The sequence below is a fragment of the Liolophura sinensis genome, chromosome 2 (genome assembly GCF_032854445.1).
Source record: "Liolophura sinensis isolate JHLJ2023 chromosome 2, CUHK_Ljap_v2, whole genome shotgun sequence".
Classification (NCBI taxonomy): domain Eukaryota; kingdom Metazoa; phylum Mollusca; class Polyplacophora; order Chitonida; family Chitonidae; genus Liolophura; species Liolophura sinensis.
Genome location: NC_088296.1, coordinates 25,236,826 through 25,254,414, shown reverse-complemented (window position 1 = coordinate 25,254,414; position 17,589 = coordinate 25,236,826). Strand labels below are relative to the sequence as shown.

Sequence of the window (17,589 nt, the reverse complement as noted above, 5' to 3'; positions counted from 1 at the left end):
TGAGCACTAATTTATCCAGCTTCCAACGCGCGTGTGTTGTGTTATTTTGAGCCGGCTTGACAGAGAGGCCCCAGAAGGTAAATTTCGTAGCGCGGGCCGTAAAACATTACAAAGCCATCGCCATTCGAGCAAAATCGATTTGCTGTCTCTGTCTGCAAGGTGTTCTGTTTACATTGAACATTAACGGTCTCTGAGAGAATTCCAAACGTTATATTATATTCCCCACTGTGCATCATTTAGTGGACTATACCATCTGTCATAGTACCATCATTCAAATACTGAGTTGCGATGAGCGTTCACGTCCAGCTTATGCTGACTTTGTACGGATTTCCTATAACGCCAGATTTCCTCAGGGATCTGCCCGATTTCCACCCACGGTATAATTCTAGCCGCCGTCGTACAATATTCTTGACAACACGGCATAAAATACGCCAATCAATTAACTCAATCAGTCGAATACTTTCTAATCGTCTTCCATAATCACTTGTGTTACGTGATTACGCCCTGCTGGCGTGCTAACCACTTCCGCCACGAATGCCTCCGGCATGACTTAATTATGTGACTATATTGTATATTATATATTCAACCTGTTTTTACTTCTATATACCAACATTCTTACATTGTCGGAATTATAGGCTTCAATGTGCATTTTATTCATTTCCAAATATGGTTTAAATACTGAAAACCGCAATAACTGAACCATACATCACCATGACATTTATTGTAGTTGCCACACGTGTATAGTTGCCACACGTGTATAGTTACCACACGTGTATAGTTTCCACACGTGGAGTTGTCTCACGTGGAATTGCCACAGGAGGAGTTACCAGACACGGTATTCTACTATGGTGAAGTTTATCATTAAAAAATGGAAATTGAGACCACGGTGCTGTTCTCTTATTTCTCCTCCAGCTTAAATCGATTCATCAGTTGGGGTGGAGGCTTATGCGCTTGTGCTGCCCTCCATGGATTCCGTCAATCCATCATTCCGTCGCGCAGTGGCTAGATGTCCGGGTAACAGTTCGAGAACGCTGTGCAACGTTTCTTTCAAACTAGGCCAGTGGTCTAATATACGTCAATCAGAGGACGATTTGGATTGGTTTCAAGCGATGTGCGGACGGCAACCGCCTTTGTTTCAGATCGTTAACATTGTGCGGACAATAACTCGAGAGCGCTGAAACTCGTTCTCACTCGGACAACAAACTTTATGTTGAATTTTCATATTATTATTAACATTATTTTTTGAGTGCCTGAATGTATTTAGCTTTTTCCTGATGATAATGAATACTAGGCTACATGCGTGGAAACAGACATGCGCATACCAGCCGTCAACCAAGATGGTTCCAGGTCAATCACAAGGCCAATTCCCAAGACGACGTTTAAAACAAATTACTATACAAATAACAAAGAAAGAATATAAAGTACGCGAATTGGACGGAATCATGCAAAGAACAGCAGTGAACAGTTTCCAGTGATGTTGGAAAGACGCGAAGTGTGTTCGAAGCGATTGGGTGAAATAAGCATTCAAGTTGTCATGGAATTTGCTCATCCTAAAATTAAAATATATCACATCATCTAATTCAGCGCGATAAATAGAGCCTTTGATCGATTGCCTTCAGATCCAGGGTCAATCCTGGGTCGAGTCACACCTAAGACCTTGACAGAGTTGTAACTTCCTCGCTTGACGTTCAGCATGATGGGGAAAGTGCAACGACTGGTTGACCCATATCAGTATAACGCCTCGGGCGGGGCTGTTTACTTGCCTTCGGTAAGTCGTCTTGGAGCAGCACTAGATGAAAGAGTGATGGAAATCCGTCCTGCAACAAGGGGGCACATTACATGCACTCTAAGAATTCCTTCGTCGTCAAAAAAAAAAAAAAAAAAAAAAAAAAAACATTATTAAGTACCACGTTAAAACCCAAACAGTCACCCACTCACTCACTCACTCAAACTTGGGCAAATGGTACATGGCACCATTGACAGGGCGGCTGTCATTGCAAGATTCGAAAAGCAATATGCCTATTGGGGCCATCTCTTTCTCCAGGCACATAACAGCATTGCCCGAACACTGAGACCAGAACACCATTATCGATTGCCTTAATTCGGTCTATATTTGTATGACATCAACTAGGCGGCTGAATATATGGAATTAGTATTCACTGATGTGTCCCGGGTCGGGTCACACCAAAGACTTTAAAAATGGCACGTCTTACTGCCTCGTTTGGTGCTCAGTACTGAGAGCGTAGAGCAAGGAAGAAGGACTGGTTGGCCCTGTGTCACTGTAATGTGACTGGGAGAGGAGTCTATGTCTTGCGTCTTCGGCATGATAGGCCTACTTCAGTGGCCGCAGCACTTTGTCGGTATACACGCGCTCTCCCCGCCATGCACAAGAACGCTTGCACAGTATATGTCCATAACTCTATATAAATGCTCCTAAATGAAAAATGCAAAACCCCAAGGATACATACACAGACTGATGTATCTGAACAATATAACCACTGAAATTCTCTGTTCAAGGGCCTTCGTGGCCGAGGTGGTTAACGTACCAGCACTGCGCTATGACCCGGGAGCCTCTCATCAATGCGGTCGCTGTGAGTTCAAGTCCAACTTACGCTGGCTTGCTCTCCGGCCGTACGTGGGAATGTTCCAGCGACCTGCGGGTGGCCGTGGGTTTCCCCGGTGCTCTGATTCCTGCCACCATAATATTCGTGGGTACGTCGTAAGACACCAATCAACAAAAATACATAAAGATTCCCTGCATGTTCGAGCCGCTCTGTGTAGAGTGAACCAACATACTAGTCACAAAATGCGGACAGCGGGTATCGAACTCCCATTTCAAGAGTATATCACCACAGTAAATGCAACTGAAGCAACTTTGATACCGGTTTGTATGAAAGACAATTTGAAGGACATGCAGTTATCCGCCGTCGTATAAGTGAAATAATCTTGGACACGGCGTAAAACACCAATAAAGTAAGTAAAGAAATAAAAGACAATTAACTCAGGGCTACAACCAACATCTTTATTTACATATAAAGACAGGTTAAGCTGACATTCCCATCATGAAGGAGCATGTCTGGCAATGCATGGTTACGTGGAGTTTAATTACGGGTTCGTCAGTCATGGAAACGTGACAATGAGAGTGAGGATAAAAATACGAATAGGACTAAAATACTGTGAATGTGTGAGTAATTTGTAACAGTGGTTGAAGAGACTTCCATAGGCTTTGTGTGAAGGGGTTGTGAGCATTTAGCTGCTTTATGCACACGTATTGGTCGTCATCTATATTTATTGAAGTTATATTGATATATTTATGTATATAAACTTCCCACAGAATTGAACGTGTATCTCAATGCATATCTACCTTTATGAATGACCACTGTGGTCACAGAGAGGTCAACGGACGATAGGAAACTTACTTCGTGGGCCAGTAATGCCGAAACAAACAAACCTGTAAAAAGCAAAACAAAAATACAAACAATAAACGAAAAGCCCAGACATGTGTGCGTTTAATGACAACCCTTTTGCACCATTTTGTTGATCTATATATTTACCTACTGTATTTAATTGTATACAGCGATGAATGAAGGCGGGGTGGGTGGGTTAGGGCAGAGGGCGGGTGGGGGGGGTGGGGGTGGGGGGAGTGGGTACCTATATTTGTCACTATATTAACAGAATGGGTACCTGTACAATAGCTGCAGTGAGTTTTCCTCCTTGTGGACACTTGCCGATATATCTCTTTCTGTATATACATTGAGGCATTTTATCTATACATGTACGACTATACATGTAGGGTACCAAGTATGCCTGCGAGTATGGTTCGACCTCTCATGATTTCCTCGCACCATAAGGCTGGCTGCCGTCTTGTAAGTGAAATATTCTTGTGTACGGCGTAAAACTGCAATCAGATAAATAATCGAATTGTCATTCAGTCGAGCTGTGTGTATACAGTGGTGAATCGTGGCGCCATTCTAAATATGTTTGAATCGTCGCTTATACATATATTGTTATTTACCATCTAATGCACCAAGCTTCACTTATATATCCTTTTCTCTTTCGAAATCTACAATTATGAGCTGGGAAAATAAAGTGTAGAGAGAATTTTTTTTTATTTCATCGATATATTATATTCCAAGGAAAGGTCTGTCAGCAGCCTGCGGATGGTCGTGGGTTTCGCCCGGGCTCCGATCGGTTTCCTCTCACAATAATGCCGGCCGCCGTTGTATAAGTGAAATATTCTTGAGTACGGCGTAAAACACCAATCAAATAAATAAATAAATAAATAAATAAATGAATGAATGAATGAATGAATCAATCAACCAATCAATTAAAACTGATTTGTTTAATCCAGATTTCTAGATTCTGTAGCAACCTCATAGAAGTGGCAAGTTGGACGACTGGAACACATTGGTATTACTTTACACCATTTCAGATATGCAGGGGATCAAAATTTGGTCTTATATTAGGTTGAGGCTATACTTTCTTATTAGACTTGTGCTGACATTCGATCAAATTTGTATGGTATCGATGGTAACAATTTCGATTATAGATTTGTTTGAGTCTAGTGTCAACTGAAATATGATTCTAGATCAGAGACGTCTAACAAATTGCCCTTCATTTTTTTTATTACCAAACTCTTGTTAAGCTATGGTGCTACGGGGTGTGGACATTGTCGCTATTTATAATAGCATTTACACGAGCTGTCGGAAAAAACTCCTGATTGAGGTGAATTGACAAGAGGCCGGATTTCACCGGTAATATGTGTGCCTATATGCCAGATATATCACACTGTCTTCGTTGCACTGATTTTACTCTCTAGACTATTGTCTTTTATAATGTTTATGTATGTATTTCTACTTGGGGTTTAACGCCATACTTAACATTCGTATGACGACGGTATTTCATAATGTGTAAATTGCTATTATTTAATCCTTTACATAAACAATCTGAGTCAAAGTCTAAATTTGGTAAAATGACAAGAGATCATATTTCACCGGTTATAGGTTCACTATTTGCCAGCTATCACAATATGGTCGTTGCTCTGGTTTTACTTTCCTTCCTGTAGTCTTTTATATCGATATGACCTTTTTTTTAAGCAATCGACTAAAAATAACGAGTTTCAATTTCTGAGTTCCGCACACACAAAGCTGTACACCCAATGTCACTTCATGTTTCCGAACAAATCGTCTCTTTAGGCGACAAAGAAAAACGTTTTCATTGTTTTGCGAAAGTCCTCTCAATCAGCATTTTGAGCTTTTTTTGTCTGAGTGCGAAGATTTATCCTCGGTATGCCAAGGCATGTGTTCTAGTTTTTCAACGCCGTGTAGATATCTTCTCTTCTCTGGAAATGTTCCTTTAACTCATGCGGGAACGTGTTATCTCTGCTCTGGAATGTGCCCTTCTCGTGGGAAAATGTTATCTCAGCACTAGAAATGTTCTCTTCTCATTTGAAAGCCTTAACTCTTCTCTGGAAAGGTTCTTTTCCCATTGGAAAATGTTTTCTCTTCCCTGGAAAGGTTCCTTTCTCGTTGGAGAGTGTTCCCTCTTATCTGGAAATGTTCTTCTCCATCTGCAAATACTTTGATCTCGTTGGAAAATGTTATCTCTGCTCTGCAAATGTTCACTTAATTCTAGCTATTATTTAATATATCTGCTATGGACATGTTCCGTGGCAAGGTGCTATCTCTGGGCTGAATTATTCCCTTCTCGTTGAAAAGTAAATTAAATATATCTCTGCGATGGAAATGTTCTCTCCTCCTGCCTTTTCTCCTCTGGAATGTTCTAGTTGAACTGTATTATTTCTAGCTGCTCTAGAAATGTTGCTTTCTCGGTGGAAAGTGTCATCTCTTTTCAGGAAATGTTTTCTTTTCTCACTGAATAGTGTTGTCTCCGCGTAGGCTACACGGGTTAGTTTTGGTGTTCACTTCGATGTATGCCACTTTCATTTATTCTTAATTACATGAAAAGAAAACGAATTCCATTTCAACATAAAGCAATGTAAAGTGGCATTTCGCTTCTTTCCGTTAACGGAGTCATTATTCGACCAATGATAAGGCCTTATTACCCTGAGTAAGTAACTTGTAAAAATTAAATATTTTTGAACGATTCTGGATATGATAAAATGTTTGCCCTTATGACAGTATAATTATTCGCTATCCGAGGTCAGACTTGAACCGGCACTTCAAGTGCATGTCCTATAGCGATTAAAAAGCTATAGTATAGCTCCTCTGACCCACTATAGACAACGACCGCGTATATCACGCCATCGAATATAGGTGAAGTGTTCCTGACTATATGAGGGCCTTCGTGGCTCAGTTGGTTAGCGCGCTAGCGCAGCGTGATGACCCAGAATCCTCTCGCCAATGCGGTCGGTGTGAGTTCAAGTCTAGCTCATGTTGACTTCCTCTCCGGTCGAACGTGGGAAGGTCTGCCAGCAACGTGCGGATGGTCGTGGGTTTCCGGTTTCCTCCCACCATAAAGCTGGCCGCCGTCGTATAAGTGAAATATTCTTGGGTACGGTGTAAAACACCAATCAAATAAATAAACATGAGTATATGATTGAAAACCAATTAATCAGTCGACTAAAGAAGATATGTATATTGGTGCATGCCGGTCACCATTTTCTCACTGTTTTCACTTTGTCACTTTTGAAAACTATAACGAGGATCTATTTAGTGGTCTATTAAGTGGGTAATTGGCTGCGCTGACCAGCTTTGTGTACACAGTCGTAAAAGAGACATGCCAAAAATTTTTTTAAAGATTAATAAATAAATACAGAAATAAATCTCGCAACACGTATTTAATATAGCGCTGTTATATCTCGCTACCCGACTTCCAATCGACAGTTGGTGATAAGGGCTTGTGCGCGTTTAGTCAGGAATCTTATGTTATACTGACGTACGTTTCTTCTAAAATAGTGCAAGTTAATTATTTCCTGTTATGCAGTGATTTTCATAAACAATTTGAACAACCCTCCCAACTGAGGTAAATTGACAAGAAGCCAGATTTCACCAGATTTGTCGCAACTGCTCTGAGCCTTGCAGTCATCAGCACACTCTTTGGTCACGTGACTAGAGTACTGGCGGTAAAAACGAAGTGAATTTAACATATAGGAGAGATAGACAATGAAGGCAATTTTAGCGTAAAAAAATGAAAAATATAACTTTCAGGTAAGAAATTATTGCTGGAAAATTAATCAAAATGCATCTAGCCTTCACATTTATTACTTCCCATGCATTTCGCCCATCTAGCTCCATGTAATGTGTCACCCCCTGTTCCCTATGAGAAACCCGGAGGCTCGAAACTATGTCCCTGGGCCCGTTTCTAATACATTGTATACAGAGTGAAAAAGTCAGTGTGGAAAGAGCAATATACTTTGAACATTGGTGGATCCACGCGGGAAGTCGTGGGGGGAGCGGGGGGGGGGGGGGGTTGGGTCCCAGATTTTTCCTAGATTAACGCAGTGCTCCCCATTCGATCTTCCCCACGACGACAGCTATTAACTTTGCTGTAAGCACTGAAGGTAGGTTTCTTAAGTTCCAGACGAACCTCTCGGGCCTTTGGAAAACTGCACTTTAGAGCCATTTTTATTCTACATTCCCCTCCCCTCAAAATAAAGAAAGAAGGTTGAGATTATTTTGAACTGTTATAGGCCTATGTTAATGCTCTCATCTTAAAATTCGCTGACTGTCATAAAGTTGAATTCCATTTGAAACAGAATCAAGAGCTACAGGACGTAGAGTCTTCTGCAAAATAAGTGGCTTCAATTTTTTCTTTACCGAAGGTAAACGCAATTGGTGTCATTTGCTGCTAGCTCTGATTGCAGAATTGATGAGCTCGAAACATGGTACAAAGATGTTAGAAGATATAATTGGCAACCTTGCTTTACCCTTCTAGAACAACTGAGTAAGTTTCGACAATTGTTTATGACACAGCTTATTGCACTTAAATAGAGTAAAAATGCGGAAACAGTGGGGTCAAAGCTGAATACTTGTAAACCTTTTTTTGTTGTTGTTGTGTTTCATGTCTAATGATTTTTTTTTGATTTATGATAATATTTTTGAATATACTAAAAATATCATTATGATCAAAATCTAGGTAAAAACAGACATTCATTAGCTGAAAATAACAAAATATATTGCAAGTATATTTATGAAACATGTGTTGTATCTCACTTATAATGTTATTGCGCAAAGACAATATATAGTCATGCCAAGAGGTGGTTCACCAAAGCGCATTAATTGAAACTTTTCTTTGTTCAAAAACAAAAACAATCCCTTTTCGGACGACCCTTTGAGAGTATTGCTTCACCAATGTAACTTGATGTGATACATTCCGCCTGTGTATGATGTATTTACACTTGTATGGAAGTATCATTTTCATTCTTGGTCTGTCTGCAATGTTTTAATGTTATGGCATGTTAAATGTGATGAACACAGGGTTCTGAGTAACTCCACCCTGGGCCAGTGACATCTAATAAATTGCAATGATCATCACTGCACCCCTTTTTTTAACCTAATTCTGCTTAAGCCATGGAGCTAGCGGGGTGCAATTTGGTACTATTTCGGCATTTACATGAAGGGTTAGAATAAAATGCTGACTGAGTTAAATTGACAGGAGGCGCCGTATTTCACTGGTTATGTTCGGCCATAGGCCAGGTATCACACTGTCGGTCGTTGCTCTGGTTTTAAGTCTTTTTTATATTTTATCTTGTTTTTCAGATAATGTAATTGCTCCTTTCGATCTTTAGTGTTGAAGGGCTGTACCACAGGAGCCCTGTATGACATTTTGATTTCCGTCTCCCCAAAACAACATCTGGACAAAATTTACATGTAAACCAGTTCCAAACCTGATTGAAGTTACCTCATGTAATTGTTCTAAGTCTCACTCTAGAAATGTTCGATCGGCATCTGATAGTTTCTTAACTGCAATACCTTTAAAACTGTTAAATTTACTCAAGGTTTAACCTAAGAGGCTGTTTTAATAGACTTACAAAGCTTGAATACCTCGGTGGGCACCTCGCCTAACTTGTCAACTTGGACGAGTTATGTACCCTTACATATTTTAATGATGGCGCTGTGGGTTCGGGAAGGATATAGATCATACGCCTGCGCAGAAGAGGAGAAGATTGCGACAGGGGAAATCGCTTATGTTCATGTATTTAAAAGAATATTGTACCTTTAATGGGGATTTTTAATTTTTCGGCGTAAGGTTCCCTAATCACACAGATGTAGCTTCAGTCGGAAAGTCCCTTGAAGAGCCTCTAGAAACTAGATTTTCAAGCTTTTCGACGAAAAATGGCGGCGGAAGTGCGAACCCCAGTGTCTGAAGATCCGACTCACAGAGGAGAAAGTGGTAGAAAAGTCTTTCGTATTCTTGTCGTTGATTTACATGACACCGAAGACTTACGAGGTGTATTCACAAGTTTATATATCTGTGATGTTGAATGATGGGCCGCTTTTACTGTAATCTTGAATTGATGTCGGAATTGAGAATTTTCATTCGGCGATCAGGAAGTGTTGATTTTCTGGTCTCCCACAAAATCACATTGATCTTGCTTTGACAGATGTGCACGCTTGACACGACATAGCTTTAGTTCATGTCATTTAGAATTCGACCGAACAAAATTACAGATTTCCCATCTAAAACTTATCTGTCTAGTATGATGTTAACAATAAAGTAAAAGGTTGAAATGCGCCCTGGATGGGTGGCTTAAGCTTGGATGTGATTCCAAGCTTATTGGCTTCAAATTACATGCATGCGTCTTGCAATTCCTCATTCGGCACTGAACATAAAAGAGTGGGAGAAGTATTGACACGGCGCATGGCCAGACACTGCAGCTCATTCAATTCAATACAACCCTGATTTATGAGAGAATCTCTTAACATGTCTTGCCGTCATGAATAAGTCAGTGCAGTCAGCAATTTAAGGGTCTCACAAGTTCACACAGATTTAGACGAGACAAAGTGGAGACTCTTTCAAACCACTGAAGCTAAAGTATGCGATTTTACAGTAGGCGCCAGTGGCACCATTGAGTCAACAGATCCGATATACAAGATGTATATTCCGTCTTGGAACTACCCTAAAATCACACCTTTTACCTGCATTAGTTTGCGAGAGCCCCCACCTGGTGTTGCCTAACGTGCATGTCCTCAGAAATGGTGACTGTTTATTCATGACTGCAATTCAAATAAACCTACGATTATGATGACCAGTTTTTTAAAAAAAAATTTTCTATAGTCATAAGTCTACATTTTCTAGAACTATCCTGAAAGTGAATAGATCTGCTCAACCTGATGCCAGTCATTCCTTAGTACATTTACCAACATCAATTTAACTCAGATCTATGATTTCGTGCGTATGAGAAGCAAAGAGGCAGAAGATGAAGCTAGGGATGACTGCAGTGTATAAGTACCGTGTACAGAATGATTACCCATACCAGTAAACCTATGTGGCACTGTGTAAACCTCGCAGAGAATTGAAGGAGTTGGGTAACCACAGACTAAAATGACTTCAAATTTCGCCCACAAAAGTGCATTTTAGAGGCAGATGCCCCAAAATATTATTTTTGGTGCTGAAACTAACAATTTTCCAGTAGAACATCATCCCGTGTTTAAAACAAACCTCAAAACACATTTCTAAAACTCTGAGAATCAGGAAAAGTTAGTCATGGGCCAAATTTATGGTCGTGTGGGGTAATTTTATTTGGTTTCCATGTGGCTGCATGGCAACTTTGCAAAAGTTTCGAGCTGATTCAAGTGGAAGCCAAACATGCTGTGCCACCAATAACAATACCATGATGTTGGAAAGTATCAGTTGCACTGTTAAGTATCAGTATACAGTTAATGTCTTTGTCTTTCAAAAAGGGTGTGATGGGAGACCCACCACTTAGACAGCACATAAGCACTGTGGCATTGAGATCAATCTGCTAGCAGACTGTTCCACTGAGTATCATGGGTTATTACTGAAATATTGCTGACATTATGCCCCAAAGTTAACGTGCAGCATTACGTGTACAACATAGTGACACTGCCACTGCTCTGTATATGAGCCCTTATTAATAAATCCTACATTACTGCTTGAAATAATCTTTGTAGATTAACTTGTAGACTGGCCGGATGTATTTTCTTTGAGGAAATCAGAGAAAGTTTCATGTGTTCATTGACCTAGTGAAATCCCACAGTGTTTGTAATTGTAGAGGGAGCAGAAAACAGTACATGTACACTAATTAATTTGAAGGTGCAGACTACAACCATTTCTACATGTAGACCGACCCTAATTCCTCAACCTTTTCACATATGAAAGAGCAACTGTCAGTGCAATTTATGTGCATTATTTATTTGATTTTGAAAACAAAACTATGTCGGTTGGATTGGCCAGTTTTGGGTTTCACAAAAAGTATAATTTTATGAGTTAACACAGAGTAATGCATTCAGAATATGTTTGAATGAAAACCTTTTAAACATGCAAAAAGGTTGAAGGATTATGGTGGGTCTTTGGGAAAGATGACAATCATTGACACCGTCTTAACTGCCAGTAAAAGGTCTGATTAACAACAAATAGAAGGGCTTATTTATTGTACGTGACAAAATCAGTTTCTGACAGTGTTTATTGATTTATTTCATTTGATGAGTGTTTTATGCTGCGCTACTGCGTAAGAGTTTTGTGTGTGTGTATGGGTCACAGGGTGAGGAAAACCATTTCATGAGTTAAGTTAATAAATAAATAAGTTCATAAGGTATGTGTACAAACTTCATGACTTAATGCTAAAACAGCGAGAGCTTAATACACACCCCTAACTGAATCATGCAAAAAAAAGGGCATGGATATAAGAAATTTCTCATTTATTGGACTTGTTCTCTAATTATATAGTGTGTCCATAATACAACACACAAAAAAAGATTTTGGAAGCTCACAGGTCAGTAATGGGAAATTGATGGCTTCACACATGTATCTGTATGCATACTTTGCTGTTTGTAGGCCGCCCTCCTAGGATGAAGCCAGAGCCATTGGACACAAATGTAAGTATTACATATACATGTACATACAGGGGCCCATTCCGGGAAGGCAATTTTGACTTCAGCCAAAATTTGAAATACGATTTTATACATCACTCATTGTTTGACCATTATTTTGAGAAATTTAAACTTTGGCCACCTCAACAATGTGAAGATAAAAGTTTCAAAATTTTGACTTCAGTCACCAAAAGTTAAGCCTTGTGACAAGGTTTTAAAATTTGACTTATATCGGAGATATCAGCTCCAAGTCTTCAAATTTACACACCGACAGGTGGCATATTGGCATTAGTTTTATTCCTTTTCCAAAGCATTGCCACAAGACAAATGTAAGGTTATGTTATTTAATTACCAGTAAAAGAGAAGAGTAAGCAAGAGCTGGATAAGAAAGGGCATGTCATCGGGCACTTGAATTTATGTCTGTATCTTGATGCCCGTATCGTCTGCCGCTGTATGTACGGCGTACATCAATCAAAGAAATCAACAGAGTTTGTAAGCACGGTGCCGTGACTATTACTTGAGGTGGTCTGGAGTGTCCACACTACATGTGAGACTGAGTTAAGTCTGCAAAAGTTCTGAGTTCTTTGAGTGGCAATCAGAGTATAGGATTAATCAGTGTCATGCCTGGTGCCATTAGAATGTTGTCACAGTGAGGCAGCGCTGTATACTTTGATTTCTACAAGGAGACACCATAACCCCCCCTCCCCCTCAAAAAACGAACCCAAAAACAGGATTTAAAAAGGCCATTATATTTCACCAAAAGTTGGGTGTCTAAAAATACACTTTCAGAAGCACATAAATCCTGAAAGATACTTTTGATGCTAACACTTCAGTCTTTCTGATGAGAAATTAATCAAAGTTCATAAAAAACTCTTTTTAGTTGAGTCAGTCAGGCAGAATCAAGCAAACTGTGACAATTGAAAAATGCTAAACTTCAGGTGAAGTGCAGTAAGTGGAAATTTTTGACAAAAAAATTAATCAGCGCAAATCCAGTCAAATTTTTGTTTTTTCAGAATAGCCGAAATCAACAAAGAATTCAGTAGCCAGAAATTTTAATTTATATATGTGTATATATATATATATATTTTTTTTTCTCTCTCACTACAGGCTATCAATGCAGCAGGGACGAGTCAAGGCCCGAAGACACCTGGTCCGCAGAGTTTCCGCGATCGTCATGACAAGGAGAAGAAAATTGGTCACAGAAGGGTGGATGAATCTGGCCAGGTCACCTACAAAAAGGTATGTCATCAATAACCGGTCGTATTAGAATCGGATCCTGTGTGAGACACTGCACTAGAGTAAACACGATGTTCTCAGTATCCAACCACATCATTGACCTACATTAATGTTTCAAGCACTGAGGTTTTCCCGTACAGGCTGCTGTGTTGGCTGAAAAAAGTAATTCTGGATTTAGCCCTAAGCTGAATTGCAGCCAGCTCCGTTCACAAGATGCGAAATTAAAGGTGCATGGGTATGTGTGTGCACTCGTTTAGTCAGATCACCTGAAAAATTTACCTGTGCTGCCATTTTTGAAAAACTCTTGCCCTTGTGCACACACACCTTTTTGCCTTTTTTTCTTTTGTGTGTACACTTCCCAGTGTGATTTACAGGAGAAGAGACACACACCACTTGACCTACTGGTTACTGTTCGGTTGTTGTTAGTGCAGTGGGTTACATGCGGTAGGATTTGTATTGCTATTCCTCAGGGTCAAGTTGTTCAAAAGTGTATTTTAAGGACTTAAGCCTGGTATTAACACGAGTCCAGAGTGCCATTTATTTTGCATTGGGGTGAGACTAGTTATAAGATTTAAGCCTGGCTTATCTTAAATATACTTTTAAACAACTGTCCCCAGCATTTTAACAAAGTTATGCAACACCTGATACAACTTGTACAATAAAAGATTTTCCTCTTTTGGTTGTTATGTCTTCTCTTCTAGAAGGACATGGGGATGGATAGTTTATTATTTCAGAATAGATTTACATGTGCATGTTCATAAATGTGTAACAAAAACCTTACGTTGGAATCTCTTACCTTTGCCCAATGGTGGGCGTGCACAGAAAAATGTAGAGTTGTGTAAGGTTAATCAAGGGAGATAATCAGGCATTGTAAATGGACGTGAATTTTAAGTTTGTGCAACTTGGTATATAACTTATCAAAATATCTGTCGTCAGGAAATGCACCTTTTTTTTTTTCAAATGAAGTAAAGCAGTTAAAATGGTTTGAGTGAGATTTCACGGCAAACTTAACAGCATGATGTTTCTGTCAAAACAACGTCTGGAGCGCAGGGATTGATGTTTTTCACAGTTCTGAATTGTGTATGGCAATCAGAATAGGTTGAAAATGTGCTTTTTCTTAGATGTACATGGATATTTGCAAATTGACCTGGTAGATCTGAAGTGTCTCTTACAAGGTAGACTTGCAGCAAAATACTCCTGAAGAATTCATGAAAACAGATTCTGAACGACAGAAAATTATGCTTAACAAATGAAAAGTTATAAAAATCTCAAAAATGACTCCTCTATTTCATGCATATTTTCTGTCTGTGTTTGAAAATTTTTGGAGTGGCATCAAAGCTGAATTTTCCAGCTTAACGAGATCAGTGCCTCACATATCATTGCTGACATCACAGCTGCAGGCGACTTCATTTCCAGACTGACTGCTAGGGCCTGCATGTAGAGTCAATTCCTTCCCCCAGTCCTTCAGATCAAGTTTGAGAAGTTTTTTGTTGTTGTTGTTTTTGTATATGTCAGGGCACAAATTTAAACTGCATGTTAGGAAATAAAATAAAACACACATTTCACAAATCCCTTGACTGTATTGGTGATGAATTAGATTTGAAACGTGTTATGGAAATATCTCTTCCCTTTGTCAACATGTATACACATTTACAAAGGCAAATTTATGGTAAATGCCACTCGTCTCTGTAACAGTAATCTGTAATGGTAAGAAAATAATTCCTAAAATATGCCAGGAATTTTCGGGATTCCTGGAAGAAAGACGTAAAAGAGAATTAAAATATGTTTTTAAGTGTCAGCTCAATAATATCTAAATCTGTGTGAAGAAATAGAATAGAGGATTTATCTCTGATACAACTTATAGTTTATCGGGAATTATAGAAAAAATTGAATATACAGGAATTATATAGGCGGATTTTTGTCAAGATACAGTTATGAGAATCGGTTTGGATACCGACAATATTTGATGAATAATTACAAGATATTATCATTTTGTCGTCATTTAAATGATGACGACGACCTTCCAGTCAAATGTAAATTTGGTATTTGATGTAACCAATGGTGCACAGTCTTACATGTATATTAATCATTGATTTTAGTTTAGGTTAGATAAGCACAATATTTGAAGTTAATTTGTACAACAGTGTGACATTAGCACATTAGGAAAGTATAACAGAAAATCAAGCAAGTTACTGTGACTATGGTAAAATGCCAGCCCATCGCTACGTATCGCTACGTATGATCATGACATGGCCTTGTGTGTTATGACATGCTTCACATTGCTGACCTGTAGACAGACATTATTAGTGCTGTGACTGAGGAATGCCTTCCTCTGCTATGTTGGACAGGTACTGTACATGGATGTTTGTTTACATGCCTCCATGTTTCCAGTCCATGTGTCACTCACACTCTGCATGCATTCATTCTAGACATGCACGTTAGTGAGAGGGCAGAAAAATAGTTCAGTCCAATATTTTGATGGATTGGTGTGATGAAAACAGTATGACGTGTAGAATGCAAACTATCAACATAGTGTAAATTGTAAATTGCAAAAGCACAGCTCCTGATCCAGCTCGTTAAAGCCCAATCCCTGTTCCATTATACATACACATCAGTTTGTTAAGCACGGTAACATGTTGACTGTTAAGTTTATACTGAATGCTGTGTGGTATGGTTGATTTTACCAGATGAGGCTTATTCTTGCCTGCCTTACACATGTTCACCTCTCTGAATCTAACAGTTTTTGAGCTGACCAATGGTTAATATATCTGGACATGTTAGAGGATGGTTCAGTGTCATAGTGCTGCAGTCTTTATGGCTACATGTTGATTGTGAATAGGAAACTGCCGTACTGGTGAATCAGTTATGGACAACTCATGGCTAACCCTGCAGTGAATTATCTCCCCTTTGTTGGATCATGTGCTGTGAGTTTTGCTACAGTGTGAAGATTCTCAGCCACCATTGTGTTAGCTGCAAATTTAGCAAGCATGTAGAAAAAGGAAAATGGTTTACATTTTATTTTTGATTTGAAGTTTTCATTCTTTGTTTTGTCCTGAAAATGATTTCCAGGTATTTACATATTTCATCATATATATATACAGCTGTGTGGATCAGGTGGTTAAAACTCAGGCTTCTGGATCATTGAGCGATCTTAGACCTAAGTCAAAATTTCAGATCAGATTACAATTGTTATTTCTTGTGTAACAAGGTCAAAATACTGCTTATGAACATAAATTCAAGGTCAGTTATTGTAAAACAAATGTTGGGTAAAATAATGGGAAGGAAAATGCACAATTCAATGATTGAAATTGTGATTTAAGTTTAGCATTGCTTTGTGATCCTGGGGTCTGTTTCTCTGTAATTACTAGCCTTTTGACAGGTAAGGTCAGTTTGTGATCCTGGGGTCTGTTTCTCTGTAATTAGTCACTTTATGATCTGGGGTCTGTTTCTCTGTAATTACTAGCCTTTTGACACATAAGGTCACTTTGTGATCCTGTGGTTTTTTTCTCTGCAATTACTAACCTTTTGACACGTAAGGTCACTGTGTGATCCTGTGGTCTGTTTTTCTGTTATTATTAGTCCATTGACAAGTGAGGTCACTTTGTGATCCCGGGGTCTGTTTCTCTGTAATTATGAGTCCCTTGACAAGTGAGGTCACTTTGTGATCCCGGGGTCTGTTTCTCTGTAATTGTTAGCCCCTTGATACATGAGGTCACATGTTCGATTCCGTGTTTGGCCTCATACTTGAGGTCAGGAGTGTTGTCCGGTCCCTGACAAAGACGAGTGGTTTCCTCTGGACACCCTGGTTTACTCTGGACACCCTGGTCACCTCTGGACACCCTGGTTTCCTTCCACCCACAAACCTGACCAGCATCATGTGTTAATTATGTAAAACATTCTTGGGCACAGTGTTTAACACAGATCTATCAAGTCAAACTCCAATAAACACGGATCTATCAAGTCAAACTCCAATAAACACGGATCTATCAAGTCAAACTCCAACAAACACGAATCTATCAAGTCAAACTCCAGTAAACACAGATCTATCAAGTCAAACTCCAACAGACACAAATCTATCAAGTCAAACTCCAGTAAACACGGATCTATCAAGTCAAACTCCAACAGACACGAATCTATCAAGTCAGATTCCAACAGACACGAATCTATCAAGTCAGACTCCAACAAACACGAATCTATCAAGTCAAACTCCAGTAAACATGAATCTATCAAGTCAAACTCCAACAGACACGAATCTATCAAGTCAAACTCCAGTAAACACGGATCTATCAAGTCAAACTCCAGTAAACACGAATCTATCAAGTCAAACTCCAACAGACAC

The 17,589-nt window shown here is 39.3% G+C and overlaps 1 protein-coding gene across 3 annotated transcripts in view; it reads left to right on the top strand.

The window, feature by feature from the left end:
* The first annotated feature begins 9,120 nt into the window (after nt 1–9,120).
* Nucleotides 9,121–17,589, top strand: part of LOC135463112 (phosphatidylinositol 4-phosphate 5-kinase type-1 alpha-like) — a 66,041-nt gene continuing 57,572 nt past the window's right edge. For all 3 annotated transcript variants that reach the window (XM_064740433.1, XM_064740434.1, XM_064740432.1), the window contains exons 1-3: nt 9,121–9,354; nt 11,980–12,020; nt 13,122–13,253. In XM_064740433.1, coding sequence (XP_064596503.1) covers nt 9,297–9,354; nt 11,980–12,020; nt 13,122–13,253 — 231 coding nt within the window. In that variant the 5' untranslated portion in view covers nt 9,121–9,296. The remainder of the gene's footprint in view (nt 9,355–11,979; nt 12,021–13,121; nt 13,254–17,589) is intronic.